The 14,294-nt window shown below is 46.0% G+C and overlaps 1 protein-coding gene across 2 annotated transcripts in view; it reads left to right on the top strand.

The window, feature by feature from the left end:
• Window positions 1-516: 516 nt before the first annotated feature.
• ILRUN (inflammation and lipid regulator with UBA-like and NBR1-like domains) overlaps window positions 517-14,294 on the top strand; it is a 93,126-nt gene continuing 79,348 nt past the window's right edge. Inside the window, exon 1 of one of the 2 annotated variants that reach the window (XM_040983223.1) lies at window positions 517-862. In XM_040983223.1, the coding sequence (XP_040839157.1) occupies window positions 705-862 (158 nt within the window). In that variant the 5' untranslated portion in view covers window positions 517-704. The remainder of the gene's footprint in view (window positions 863-14,294) is intronic. The other variant, XM_040983221.1, reaches the window with a different exon arrangement.

The raw sequence follows: 14,294 nt of genomic DNA, 5'->3' as shown, positions 1-14,294 counted from the left end.
GTAGGATTTATGGCAGCATCCCTGTGGGGAAAAGGTTCAGCAGACAAGTTATTCCAGTGCGAGGGGCAGATCCACGGCTGAGGGGCTGAGCCCAACGCGCAGCTTCCCAGCTGATGTTGCCCACAGGGTCTGCCTGTCGTCAGACTGGAGTTTACTCACCTGCAAAATGGCGGAGGAGTCATACCCGAAGATCTCAAGGTTTTCCCCTGAATCCCCAGGCTCTGGCTCCTCCTCTGGAGGGTCGGGGCCGGGCAGGGACTCGGTCTGCCCAAGAGCCGCCCCCGCGGCGGGGCCCGACCCGCCTCCTTCCCCACCCCAGGCCCGCCCCCTCGCCCCACCGCGGTGAGGTCACGCGGGGGACGTCACGGGGTTGTGACGCCACTGAGGGGCGGGTATCCGGCAGAGGAAGGGGCGGGGCCGGGGGGCGCTTGCGCAGTGGGTGCGACGCGGGAGGAGGCGGAGGCGTCGGCCGAGCGAGAGGCGGCGGAGGCGGCGGCGCTGGGGGGGGTGGGAGGGGGGGGAGCGCGAGTGAGTGAGTGGCTGAGTGAGTTTACCCCTATGAGGTGGTGAGAGGCCCGGGGCCTACTGGAAAGGAGAGGGGTTGCGGCGCCCGACACCAGCGGGCCCCCTCCCGGTCCCCGGGCCCGGCGGCGCGGCGGCGGCTCGGTTGTGAGGAGGCGAGGAAGCGGGTGTCCGGCTCGGCCATGGAGGGCATGGATGTGGACCTGGACCCGGAGCTGATGCAGAAGTTCAGCTGCCTGGGCACCACCGACAAGGACGTGCTCATCTCCGAGTTCCAGAGGCTGCTAGGCTTCCAGCTCAACCCGGCCGGCTGCGCCTTCTTCCTGGACATGACCAACTGGTGAGCCGGCCCCCGCCGCGCCGGCGCTGGCAGCGGCCTCGGGGCCCCGAGGGGAAGGGAAGGGACGCGGAGCCCTGCGGTTGGGCGGGCTGAGGCGGGCAGCGAGGTGGACCTCCCTTCCTGCAGCGGGGAGGGCGAATGGAGGAGTCCCCCTCCCCCTGAAAAAGGCACGGGCAGAAACCTGGGGATCCGAGCGGGGCGACAAGGGGGAGCTAAGGGCCACGGAAGAGGTCGGGGGGGGGAGCGAATTCCCGGGGGGATTCTGCGGAGAACTCAGGGTCGAGGAACGGGGAGCGAACACTTGGGACAGGGGCGCACGGGTGATACACCTGGGAGGAAAAGCGTGTGCTGTTGGCTCTGAGTATAGAACGCAGGAAGTCTGGGTTTGCAAGAATTTGGGGGGTGGCTGGAGGAGGAAGGTTGAGTTTAGAGTTAGGGGCTAAGGATGACAGTAATGGAAGGAAACTCTGGATTGGACGCTGTGGAGGAACGCAGGGCATGGAAGACACTTGAGAGTTGGGAGCTGAGAACAGGTAATTTGTGGATAAGCCAGGAAGAGGGGAAGAATGTTATGGAGGCAGACAGGTGACTGTGGTGAGGGCGGGTATTTTGGGAAGAGTTGTAAGAGGGAGGAGTGAGAATCTCCCTGTAGGTCTAGTGGAGGAGTAGTGGAGTGTTGGGCTGGGCCGGGGCTTAACCCTGGGAGGAGTGGAAAACTTGGGGAGAGGTCTCCGGAATACCTGGAAAGGAGAGGGGGCTTACCTGACGGGGCAGTGAACTTGGCTTAAGCTGGGAACTAAAAGTTTTCATGAGTTTGTGGTTACCCTCCTAGAAGACAGAGTTGGGGCAGGAGGCTCTGGCTGGTCAAGGAGTGTTTCTTGGCTTTGGAAGCTGCACTTGCTATTTTTGATAAGCAAAACTTCCCCTTGTTATGAGAAGAGGTTGTTGAGTTCACTTAGGGTGAGGGACAGAGTGGGGACATTTGGCTTCCTTTGACAGCGTTTCAGGTGAAGCAGCTCGTTTATATCTTTGGGGATAAAGCAATGGAGTGTGTGCCCTTTGCCCTCGTGTTGGGCACACAGTCTCCTGGCCTATGGACTCTTGCTGCTCTTGGCGTCACTTGCCCAGCCATCCTTCGCTTGATTCCATGTCCACTGAATGCCTCAGGCAATGCCAGAAGAGAGTCTGGAAGCCGTGCCACACCAAGCCTGTCCCATGTGATGCTCACCTGTTAATGGGTACCTTGTAACTGAGGATGTGGCAAAGGTGATACGTAATTTTTTTCCCTCCTGATTGGTTTCTTTTATCTTTCAAGTCAGTTATTACAGCAAGAGTGGTTTTTAATTTCCAAGTGTTTTGAGTTTTTTATTTTCCCCCCAGTACATAGTCTTTAGAATTAAGTAAGCATTTGTGATCACCACTTGACATCTTTTGATGTCCAGGTGATCCCAGGCAGACACAGATAGAGCCAACTGTAGTCTTACGAACTCCATCCGGTGGTGTAGAAATAGACAAGAAAGTGACAAGTTGCTGTTGAACACACTGAGAATACCTTTGGTGAAATTTAGAAGTTTTAACTTGACAGTTGTTCTTTCTTGCCTGATTCACACCCCTGCTTTTTCTTCCTTGTTTACACTTGTTCAGCATAGTAAACTTGGCTTATTGTTGCTGCCAGTGTGGTGGGGGAGGAGCCTCGTTTCTCACTACCCTTTTGTGAATCGTCCATTTAGACACTGCTCTAATAAGTTCTTGGTTCTTCAGGATCAGTCTTCATTAGTGCAGTTACTGTGGCTCCAAAACAAATGTAATGAATTTTATATGCTTGAGGTATGTGTGTTTAACATCTAAGATTGCTTGTTTTTAGATGTTGTAACAACTAGGAAATAAAAGGTGAGGCCCAGTGTGAGTAAGAAAAGGTGCCTCAAAAATTTAATTAGATTATAAAAATTGTATTTGAGTTTTTAAATAAATTGTTAAGCTCAAAGACATGAGGTAGCAGGTGTACTGATGGCATGTTATAATCTGTGTAAAATACCATTGTGAGCAAAGAAGTGAGCCATTAAAAAATACTTTAGTTGGAAGTCAGTAAGTCCCTAAAAATCCAGCCACTAAAGTGGTAATTCAACATTACCTCAGGTTTTGGCTGTACAGAAAATGTTCTTTTCTCTGGTAAAAAATGAAAAATGATTTTTGAGCTGAAAGCATTATTTTCTTATAAAAGCTGGTTAGTTTCTAATACCATGTTTTGATTCTTATGGCAACATGGCTAAAATTGTTCTGACAATTTTTTAAGCACCTGTCATAACAAATAAAATCCGGTTAAATATATACATGCATACATGCGTGCACATTTGATCAAAATATTTGTGTTTCTTGGGGCTGGTGTGGTGTTGTGGCAAGTTAAGCTTCTACTCGAGTCACTAACATCATCTCATAGCTAGAGTGTTCACTGGTGTCCTGGCTGCTGCACTTGCAATCCAGCTCCCTGCTGGATAGGAAACTGAATGGCTTAAATGCCACCCACGGATGGAATTCCTGGCTCCTAGCTTTGGCCTGACCCAGCCCTGGCCTTGTGGTAATGAGGAGAGTGAACCAACAGACGGAAACTCCCTCCTTCTCTACCACTCTGCCTTTCAAATAAATGAATAAATCTTTCAGAAAAGTATTTGTGGGTGTGTTGCTGAAATAAGTCGAGTCTAGAATTATATTAAATGTCATTTAATGTCTAACTTGTGCTTCTGTTGAGTTAGTCCTGGTACACCTTGGCAGACAACTCTGAATTCGCTGTGGTGGTGAAGCTGTGACTTCCTACAGGTCTGCTTTTAGTTGTCATGAATAACCACCACTCAGTTGTATGATGACTGTCAAAAATGCTGTCAATTAAAAATCATTAAAACACAGACCTTGAGTCTTCTCAAATGAAACCCAAGTTCCAAAGATTATGCCTTTATTCTCAGAAGTAACAGTTTGTTTTTTTGTTGTGATTTTTGAGAAACTGACTAAATTGAATGTTTGGGCTTATGGATGGTTTACCCTGTTGACACAGATTTCTCATCCTTACATTGACAAAATTGTGTACCCGTTTGTTTAATTTAGAGCCGAGTGTTGCTTTTGCTTGAGCATTTGTGTAGTGTTTATGTCTGCATTGGGAGTGTGTTGCTGGAGGCTGGTAGAACTGCCCCTCACAGAGGTAGAGTTACTCAGCTCAGGTGAGTGAGGGTGTGGGTGAAGTAAACATGATGTCGAAGCCAGACTATACATTTGTGTGTCCTCTGGTGGCGTGTTTTGCAGCTCTGAATATGGATGGAACTTTGAATTCTACATTGGCAGCTGGCTTTCGGAATTTTCTAGTTTATTTGCACTGTTCCTGTGGAATTACTTTGATCCCCTCCAAGATTGCCATCATCCTGTTATATCCAAGGACAAAGATTTGTCCGATACTTCATAATGTTTTATTTTCTAGTTAGAATCATGTCAAAACGAAACCTGCCTTGTTGCATTGAAGCCCTTTTTTTTTTTTTTTTCATTTTTACGTACGCTTTGGAAATGGAGAACATCTAATCTCATAAAAGGTCAGAAATTTCTTTTGATTCTAATAATATTTTTAGCTATTTATTGGATTTGTATATATTTTTTCACAAGTAGGATACAAAGGAGAGTTCATATTGATACTTTAAAAAACTGTAAAATATGCATAGCTTAAAATGTAACTAACTTTAGGTGTTCACTTCAGAGTTATGTAAGATTTTAAACTCACAGTGACCCTGAAGTAATTTGTGACGTTTAAGTGTTTAGAATGAGTTGTTCCTAAGCATTTGTCACAAGAGGCAGGTCCAGGTTTTTAGGACATTAACTGAGGAGTCTGTACTGGCCTGGTTTCTCAGCATGGGTGAAGATAAATGTCTTTTGTTTACATGTTGGTTGTTTTCCTCTTGTGCGTTAGGCTGGTGCTAGGCAGTCCTGGTATTAGAAATCCTAAGTTGTCTGTTGATATCTTCAGGTAGCAGTGTCTGTTTTGGAACACCACATGCTTCTGCCTTATATGTAGTGCAGAGGATAGAAATTTTTTAGAAAAACAACTTTGGTGCAGTAGCCTAACAGCTCAAGTCCTTGCTTTGCACTCGCCAGGATCCTATAATGAGCACCGGTTCTAATCCCAGCAGCCCTGCTTCCCATCCAGCTCCCTGCTTGTGGCCTAGGAATGTAGTCGAGGACAGCCCAAGACTTTGGGACCCTGCACCCATGAGGGATACTTTGAGGAGGCTCCTGGCTCCTGCTTGGCTCAGCTCTAGCCGTTGCAGCCTCTTGGGGAATGAATCAATGGATGGACAGCAAAGGTCTTCCTCTCTGCTTCTCCCTCTCTGTATATTGACCCCCCCCATAAATAAATAAATAAATAATTTAGGAAAAACATTCAAATAATATCCTATTGACTTTGCCTAGTAGTCTAGCGGAACCATGTATCAGATTAAAGGAGAAAAAAGTGTAACTGCACTGCAATGAAATAGCTGAATCTAGTGGGAAAATCTCTTGTTCCTCTGATCGATCTCCCAGCACCTCTTGTTTTTTTTTTTTTTTTTCCATCCAGTTCTGTCCCCTCATGCTGAATTTCTGATCTGCTGTCTGGTTTACATGTGTGATTCTAGAAAAATTCTGTTGATGACAGAGATAAAACTGGATCTTTAAAAATGATTTACTTAGAAGGCAGTGTGACAGAGGGAGAGAGGCAGGGAGCACCTGAGGCCAGCCAGGCCTGTATCTTCTGGTTCACTCCCCAGATGGCTGCAATGGTTGGGCCAGATGCAGTCCGGGAGGATAGAACCCAACTCGTCTCCCAGAGTAAAACTAGATATCAACACTGGTCTCCTTAAAAATTGAGTGCCCACGGCCCGGCGCGGTGGCGCAGTGGTTAAGGTCCTCGCCTTGCACGCCCGGGATCCCATATGGGCGCCAGTTCTAATCCCGGCAGCCCCGCTTCCCATCCAGCTCCCTGCCTGTGGCCCGGGAAAGCAGTCGAGGACAGCCCAAAGCTTTGGGACCCTGCACCCGCGTGGGAGACCCGGAAGAGTCTCCTGGCTTCAGATCGGCATAGCATCGGCCGTTGTGCTCACTTGGGGAGTGAATCATCGGATGGAAGATCTTTCTCTCTGTCTCTCTTCTCTGTATATCTACCTTTCCAATAAAAAAAAAAAAAAAAATTGAGTGCCCAACAGTAGTTTTGGGAAGGCTATATATATTACTGATTGAGGTCTTAAGAGGTTGAAGCTGCTTTGAATATTTTTCTTTTCCACTTATTTTGGCCTTCTTAAAGTACATTATTGTCTTGAAGACATTCCTCCTGCTGTGCTGTTAGGATTGTAGTACCAGGGTTTCCCATTATACATCAAGTCAGAACTAATTCACATTATAGCCATGGTAGACAGATTATTTATTTATTTTTTTTTACCACCTCCTATCTTCCTACATCCATTTTCTCCCTCCCCTCATTAATTTAGCACATAGCAACCACAACAAGCAGAACTTTTTTTTTTTTTTTTAAATCTTATTTGAAAGGCAGAATTGAGATTTTTTCATTTCCGGGTTTGGTTTCCAGATCTCTACAAGAGCCAGGGCTGGACCAGGATGACCAGGAACCCAGAACTCCATTTGGGTATCCCACTTAGGAGGAGGAACCAAGTATTTGGACCTTGATTTGCTGCTTTCTTAGGAGCGCTAGCAGGAAGCTGCCTGGGCAAAGCAGCACTCCCATATGGATGCCAGAACACCCACCTCTAGCTTTGCCCTTAATTAACTAATAGGAAACTACATACCTGAAACTATCAGAGAAGTTGTCACATAATAAAAGGGCAAACATTTATGTTAATACTAAACTGAGTAAAATTTTTGGATGTGTGGGAGTGGACTGAATGGAGGAGAACTGGTGGTTCACATATTGAGTGCCTGTTGTTAACAAGTTGCTTTCTTAGAATTGAAGTTGGGCGGCATCTTGTGATGGTTCAATTGCCTAATCCTATAAGTACCGCCATCCTATATGGGTGCAGGTTTGTGTCCTGGCTGCTCCACTTCTATTCTAGCTCCCTGTTTGAGGCCTGGGAAAGCAGTGGAGGGTGGCCCAAAGCCTTACAACCCTGTACCTTTATGGGGAACCCAGAAGAGGCTCCTGGTTCTTGGCTTCAGATCCATTTAGCTCTGGCCATTGCAGCCATTTGGGGAGTGAAGCAGCAGATAGATCTTTGTCTTTTCTTCTCTCTGTAAATCTGCCTTTCCAGTAAAATGAATAAAAGTTTTAAAAGAAATGCTCATTTTTATTGCAAAAGCAGATTTACAGAGAGAAATAAAGATCTTCTGTCTGTTGATTCACTCCAAGTGGTTGCAAAGGCTGGAACTGAACTGATCTGAAGCTAGAAGCCTCTTCCAGGTCTCCCACATGGGTGCAGGGTCCCAAGGTATTGGGCTATCCTCTGCTGCTTTCCAGGCCACAAGTAGGGAGGTGGATTAGAAGTGGAGCAGCTGGGATATGAACTGGCACTCATATGAAATCCTGGTGGTTGCAAGGGGAGGACTTTAGCCGCTAGACTATCGTGCCAGACTTAATAAATGTTTTTTTTTTTTTTTTTAGGATTTATTTATTTTTATTACAAAGGCAGATATACAGAGAGGAGGATAGACAGAGAGGAAGATCTTCCGTCCGATGATTCACTCCCCAAGCAAGAATATTGTTCTATTTCTTAAAAGTACTTCTGTAAAATTAAGCATATAAAACAAAATTTGGAGTCAGTCAGTTGGCTAATCCTCTGCCTTCAAACACTACCATCCCCTCTGGGCACTGGTGTGTATTCTGGCTGCTCCACTTCTCGTTCAGCTTCTTGCTCATAGCCTGGGAAAGCAGTGAAGTATGGCCCAATGCCTTGAGACCCAGCACTCACTTGGAAGGGATAGAGGAAACTCCTAGCTCTCCTGGCTTCAGATCAGCTCAGCTTTGCCCATTGTGACCATTTAGGGAGTGAGCCAGTAGCCTTCCTACTATAAATAAATAACTTGAAAATAAAATGTGTTTTCATCTTATTTGAAAGGTAGAGCGACAGAGAAATGTAAATGGCGAAGGATATCATTCATCTGTTTTTAGTTTGCAAAAATGCCTGCAATAGCCAGGACAGGGCTAGGTTGAAGCCAGGAGCCTGGAACTCCATCTGGGTCTGCCATGTGGGAGGCACGGACTGAGGTGCTTGAAACCTCATCTACTCCCTCCTAGGAGAGAGAAGTTGCCAGCTCTCAATAAAATAAATAAAATAAATTTGTACCTAACATGATGGCCTAGAGGCTAAATCCTCATCTTGCAGTCACCAGGATCCCATATGGGCACTGGTTAAAGTCCTGGCTGCCCTACTTCCCATCCAGCTGCCTGCTTGTGGCTTGGGAAAGCAGTCAAGGATGCCCCAAAGTCTTGGAACACCATACCTGCGTGGGAGACCCAGAAGAGGCTCCTGGCTCCTGGCTTTGGTTCGGCATAGCTCCGGCCGTTGTGGCCGTTTGGGGAGTGAACCAGTGGATGGTAGATGTTTGTCTATGTTTTTTCTTCTCCCTGTAAATCTGACTTTTTAATAAGAAAGAATAAATAGTATAAATAAATAAATAAATAAATGCTTCCCCCCGAATTTATTTTATTTGGAAGGCAGAGTGAGATGGAGAGACAGAAAGATCTTCCTTCCATTGATGCGTTCTCCTGATGGTTGTAAATATTCAGTTCTGGGCTAGGCTGAATCCAAGAGTTTGCTGCAGGACTCCTGTGTGAGTAGTAGGGATCCAAGAGTGTGGGTCATCCTCTGATGCTGTGCCAGGAATGTAAGCACGGGGCTGGATCAGAAATGGAGCAGCAGGACTTGAACCAGTGCTCGTATGTGATGCCAGTGTCACACTGTGGCCCCTCTGAAGGCATCTTTACAGTGCTTCATTCATACTAGGTGCTCAGGACATGTCTGAAGAAATAATATGTGAATGTATGTTGTGGAAAAGCCTTAATTTTAAAAAAGATTTAATTTATTTATTTGGAAAGTCAGATTTACTGAAAGGAGGAGAGAGAGGAAGATCTGTCGGATGATTCACTCCCCAAGTGACTTCAGCGGCTGGTGCTGCGCCGATCCGAAGCCAGGAGCCAAGAGCTCTTCTGGTTCTCTCACGTGTGTGCAGGGTTCCAAGGCTTTGGGCCGTTCTTGACTTCTTTCCCAGGCCCCAAGCAATGATCTGGATGGGAAGCAGGGCCGCCGGGATTAGAACTGATGCATGTAAGGCGAGGACTTTAGCCATTAGTTTACCACGTTGTACCCAAGCCTTAATTTTTATAAAACTGTTGAAGTAGTGCTGTTATAGGAAATAGGTCCTATGGACTTGTCATTTTGGCATAGTGCGTTAAGCTTCCACCTGTGACACCAGCATCCTATAAGGGCACTGGTTTGTGGAGCAGCAGGTGCACGTCTGAACCAACTCCCTGCTAATGGCTTAGGAAAAGCAGCACAAGATGGTTCAAGTCCTTTGACCTCTGTACCCATGTGAGAGTCCTCAGTGAAGCTCATGGCTTCAGCCTGGCACAGCCTGTGACCCTTGTGGCCATTTGGGGAATAAATTAGAGGATAGATGATTTCTGTCTCTCCTCTCTGTAATTTACATTTCAAGTAAACAAATCTGAAAAAAGGGAGCTTATATATCATATAAGCTTGTTTTCAGATTGGTTTTTAGATTAATTTTTGCATGAGGATTAAATATGCTGGTAGTTGCATACCTGACACAAAAGCAAATTAAAAAATTTTTAAAGATTTATTTATTTATTATTTTTTTAAAGATTTATTTTATTTTTATTGGAAAGGCAGAGATACAGAGAGGAGAGACAGAGGAAGATCTTCCATCCGATGATTCACTCCCCAAGTGAGCACAACGGTTGATGCTAATCCGATCCGAAGCCAGGAGCCTCTTCTGGGTCTCCCATGTGGGTGCAGGGTCCCAAGGCTTTGGGCCATCCTCTACTGCTTTCCTGGGCCACAGGCAGGGAGCTGGATGGGAAGCGGGGCTGCCAGGATTAGAACCGGCGCCCATATGGGATCCCGGGCATGCAAGGTGAGGACCTTAACCACTGTGCCATCGCGCTGGGCCCAGATTTATTTATTTTTTTTTTACAAAGTCAAATATACAGAGAGGAGGAGAGACAGAGAGGAAGATCTTCCATCCAATGATTCACTCCCCAAGTGAGTGCAATGGCCTGTGCTGCGCCAATCCGAAGCCAGGATCCAGTAACATCTTCCGGGTCTCTCACGCAGGTGCAGGGTCCCAAAGCTTTAGGCCGTCCTCGACTGCTTTCCCAGGCCACAAGCAGGGAGGTGGATGGGAAGCAGAGCTGCCGGGATTAGAACTGGTGCTTATATTGGATCCTGGTGCGTTCAGGGCGAGGACTTTAGCCGCTAGGCCACGCCGCTGGGCCCTATATTTTCTTTTTAAATATGGTTTAATAAAGTGTGTGTGGGTTCACAAACTATGAAGTCAGAGATTCATAGTTGTTATGGGACAGCCACCAGGTCTGGAAGATTGAATGACAAATGAGGTACTTCTTTTTTTTTTTAAAGATTTATTTTTATTATTTTTTCATTGGAAAGGCGGATATACAGAGAGGAGAGACAGAGAGGAAGATCCTCCGTCCGATGATTCACTCCCCAAGTGAGCGCAACGGGCCGATACTATGCCAATCCGAAGCCAGGAGCCTCTTCCGGGTCTCCCACGCGGGTGCAGGTTCCCAAAGCCTTGGGCCGTCCTCGACTGCCTTCCCAGGCCACAGGCAGGGAGCTGGAAGGGAAGCAGGGCTGCCGGGATTAGAACCGGCGCCCATATGGGATCCCGGGGGTGCAAGGCGAGGACCTTTAACCACTTGCGCCACCGCGCCGGGCCCCAAATGAGGTACTTCTAAAGTACATTGTGCCAAGGGCTTATTTCCTGAAGTTTTACTTTAATACTTGGTAACAGATAGAGTGTAGAAACTACTGCTAGGGGAATGGAGCTTACATGTAACTATGACAGGGAACCATTCGCTTAAAAGTCTAAAAATTAATATATTTCTATAGATTTTTATCATGCTCTATATATAATGTATGTTTTTTGCTGATAAGTTAGAAAGTGCTGATAAGCAAAAAGAGGAAAACTAAGCCAAATTTATACAGGACCCATGGGGTAGAAAGTTACTTAATGCTTACATATGCTCATACTGTGCTGCTTTGTGCATATATATATATATATATATATATATATGTTATTCTTTTATAAAAATGAAATAATATTTACTGGATGACACATACTATTTAAAGTGCTTTGTATTTCGTGTATAATGTAGTGTTCACAGTATTTCTAGAAGATATATATTATTATACTAATTTTTCACAAAAGGAAATGAGGATCAGAATTTAAGTAACTTGAAGATACATAGCTGAAAATGAGTTTCTGACGTAAGTGGCTTGGGACCAGAGCCTGTGTGTGTGCTTGCTGTGTTTTATATACTGTGTAAGTTTGTCGATGCTGCATAGTAACGAATGACACACACTTGTGGCTTAAAGCAACACATTTACTCTCACAGTTTTGGAGTCCAAAAGTCCCCTTGAGGTAGGTTTCTGTAGAAGAATCCTGCTTTGCTTCTTAGTTTTAGCAGTTTTTGTCCACCTTTGCCCTGCTTGGCTGGTGGCTGCATCATCCTCTCTGACCCAGTAGCCATGATGTCTCTTCCCAGTGTCTCCAGTGAGTTGAATTTAGGGCTCACTCTAATCCAGTATGACTGTTTCTCAGCAAGTACTCTATTTCCAAAAGGTCACACCTAAGGTTCTGAGCAGGCATAAATTTTGGCAGAGAATAATGTTCAACCCATTATCCACACTAATGCTCCATGGCCACTTTCGCATTCTTCTAAGTAAATCTTCTGTATTTATTCCATTACGTAGACTAATCTCTTTTTTGTTGCATAGTAAGTAAAAAATACTTAAGATTGAATATTATCATGGCTGAATATTTGCTTACATTGTTAATTATTTCCCTATAATCCATTTCTTGAGCTAGATTGCTAGAGTAAGAATTGCTGGGTTAAAGATAAACATGACATTTTGGGGTTGGCGCGGTGCAGGCTAATCTTTCACCTGCAGCTCTGGCATCTTATGTGGGTGTTGGTGTGTGTTCAGTTTGCTCCTCTTCTCATCTGACACCTTGGTAATGGCCTGAGAAAGCAACAGAGGATGGTCCAGGTCCTTGCACCCATGAACGCATTGGGAGACCTGGGAGAAGCTCCTGGCTCCTGGTTTCAGAGAGCTCAGCTCTGGCCATTGCAGCCATTTGGGGAATGAAGCAGCAGATGGAAGCTTTCTTTCTCTCTCCTTTTCTGTCTGTAATTCTAATTTTCAAGTAAAGAAAAAAAACCCGATGCAGGAGCCTAGTGGCTAAAGTCCTTACCTTGCATGCTTGGGATGCCATATGGGCACCAGTTCTAATCCTGGCTACTCCACTTCCTGGTTGCATATGGCTTGAGAAAGCAGTCAAGGACAGCCCAAAGCCTTGGGACCCTACACGAGCTGGGAGACCTGGAAGAAGCTCCTGATTCCTGGCTTTAGATCAGCTCAGTTCTGGCTGTTGTGGCCACTTGGGAAGTGAACTAACTGATGGAGGATCTTTCTCTTTGTTTCTCCTTCTCTGTGTGAATCTGACTTTCCAAATAAAAAAAACCAAAATCTTAAATAAAGAAAGAAAGAAAGAAAGAAAGAAAGAAAGAAAGTTTTTAAAGAATTAAAAAAATGTTAAGATTCCATTTAATGCTCTTAATTGCCAAGTTGCCTTCTCTATAAAGTTTTGGCTCATTTGTATTTCTGTAGCTATTACACAACAAGGGGGAGGAATCCACCATGGGGGGAGGGGTTAGGGAAAGGTAGGGGGAATCCCAGTATCTATAAAACTGTGTCACATAATACAATGTAATTAAAAAAATTTTTTTTATTATGTTTTTGACAATCTTTACATAGTTAATTAGGGTAAAAAGGTTCAAGGGCTATAGGAAAGTGGGTAACACTATTATTTCCATGTTGTTTCCTTCATGTTTAAAGAAGGGTATTAAGGGAGAAGGCCCACCCAATTTCCCACCCTCCCCAGGTCCTGGATGTAGGGTATGCTCCAAGGCTCTTGCTCAAATGGTTTTGATAGTTCAACCATTAAGAATCACTGCCAGTCTTGCCACTCCAAGCATGATGAGGTCTTTGAAGAATCCACTGATTGACATAGTCCATCATAGAGTCTCCGTTTGCCCCGTATTTCGCTGCCAACATATAGCTGAGATGGTTGGTTGACCTGTTCTGTCTTCTCTCTTTTCTTGGTTAGGATTCTGAGTCCAGCATTTCAACTGGGGAGATCCCCAAAGAAACTTTGCCTGAAGTGTTCTCAGACCAGATTCTTGTATGTACTAGCAAGTACAGGACCCGGCACAGTCCATCGCTTTGATCAGCTGGTGGTTGCGATTGCTGGGTTGGTTCTGTTTTCAGCCCCAACTTCCGCTGGAACCAGTGCGTGTTGCAGTCCAGCCTGGTGCTGCCCAGCACATACTCAGCCCTCTCTTAAACCAGTGGGAGCTACAGCCTAGTCAGAGTGACCCACAATAACCCCCACCAGGCCCGCCCCCTACCCTGGTTTGCCAGTATGTGTAGCAGTAATTCAGTCTGTCCCACACCCTATTCTACCCCAGCCCCTGTCCTGGTTTTCGTGCCTCCCATGGAAGTGTTAACCCAAGAGAGATGAGCCCACTATTTCTCTCCCAGGCCTCTCTCACTCCCGGATTATGCTCTCTCCAGGTAGTTCTGTGCTTTGACTTGACAGAACTAGCCCCCAGTGCCAGCCTCTGCCAGCTGATGCTGTGGCTAAGCCCAAACAACCCTCACCCACTCTAATTTTGTTTGTACCAGTAGGAATAATCAGCCCAACCTGGCTTTTCCCTGATCTAGTCCACAAGAGGCGTACAGGTGTTGTAGCCCTGCTTAGTCTGGTCTGCCCCATCCTAGCCCATGCTCTCCTGTGGGAGTAGCTGTCCAGCAAAGGAACCCCTCTTATTCCCCTGCTGGCCCTTCCTCCTCCCTTCCTTGTTCTCACGTGTGCTGGTTGGGCGCTGTGGTCACATCCAGTACAGGCAACCTCACTTTGGCATTCCATATTGTGCACTGGTCTTTGTCGCGACTGAACCTGGCTTGACCCACACTGTTCTGGTGCTTGGATTTGCCAGCAGCACTCACTCTTTAAGATTTATTTATTTTTACTGGAAAGTCAGAGGTACAAAGAAAAGGAGAGACAGAGAGAATGATCTTTCATTCACTGGTTCACTCCCCAAATTGCTGTGACAGGCAGAGCTGTGCTGATTTAAAGCCAGGAGCCACCTCTG

The sequence above is a fragment of the Ochotona curzoniae genome, unplaced genomic scaffold (assembly GCF_017591425.1).
Source record: "Ochotona curzoniae isolate NIBS_2020 unplaced genomic scaffold, NIBS_Ocur_1.0 contig_3819, whole genome shotgun sequence".
In the NCBI taxonomy this organism is placed as follows: Eukaryota; Metazoa; Chordata; class Mammalia; order Lagomorpha; family Ochotonidae; genus Ochotona; species Ochotona curzoniae.
Note: the sequence above shows the minus strand (reverse complement) of the source record. Positions and strands in the feature narration are given on the sequence as shown.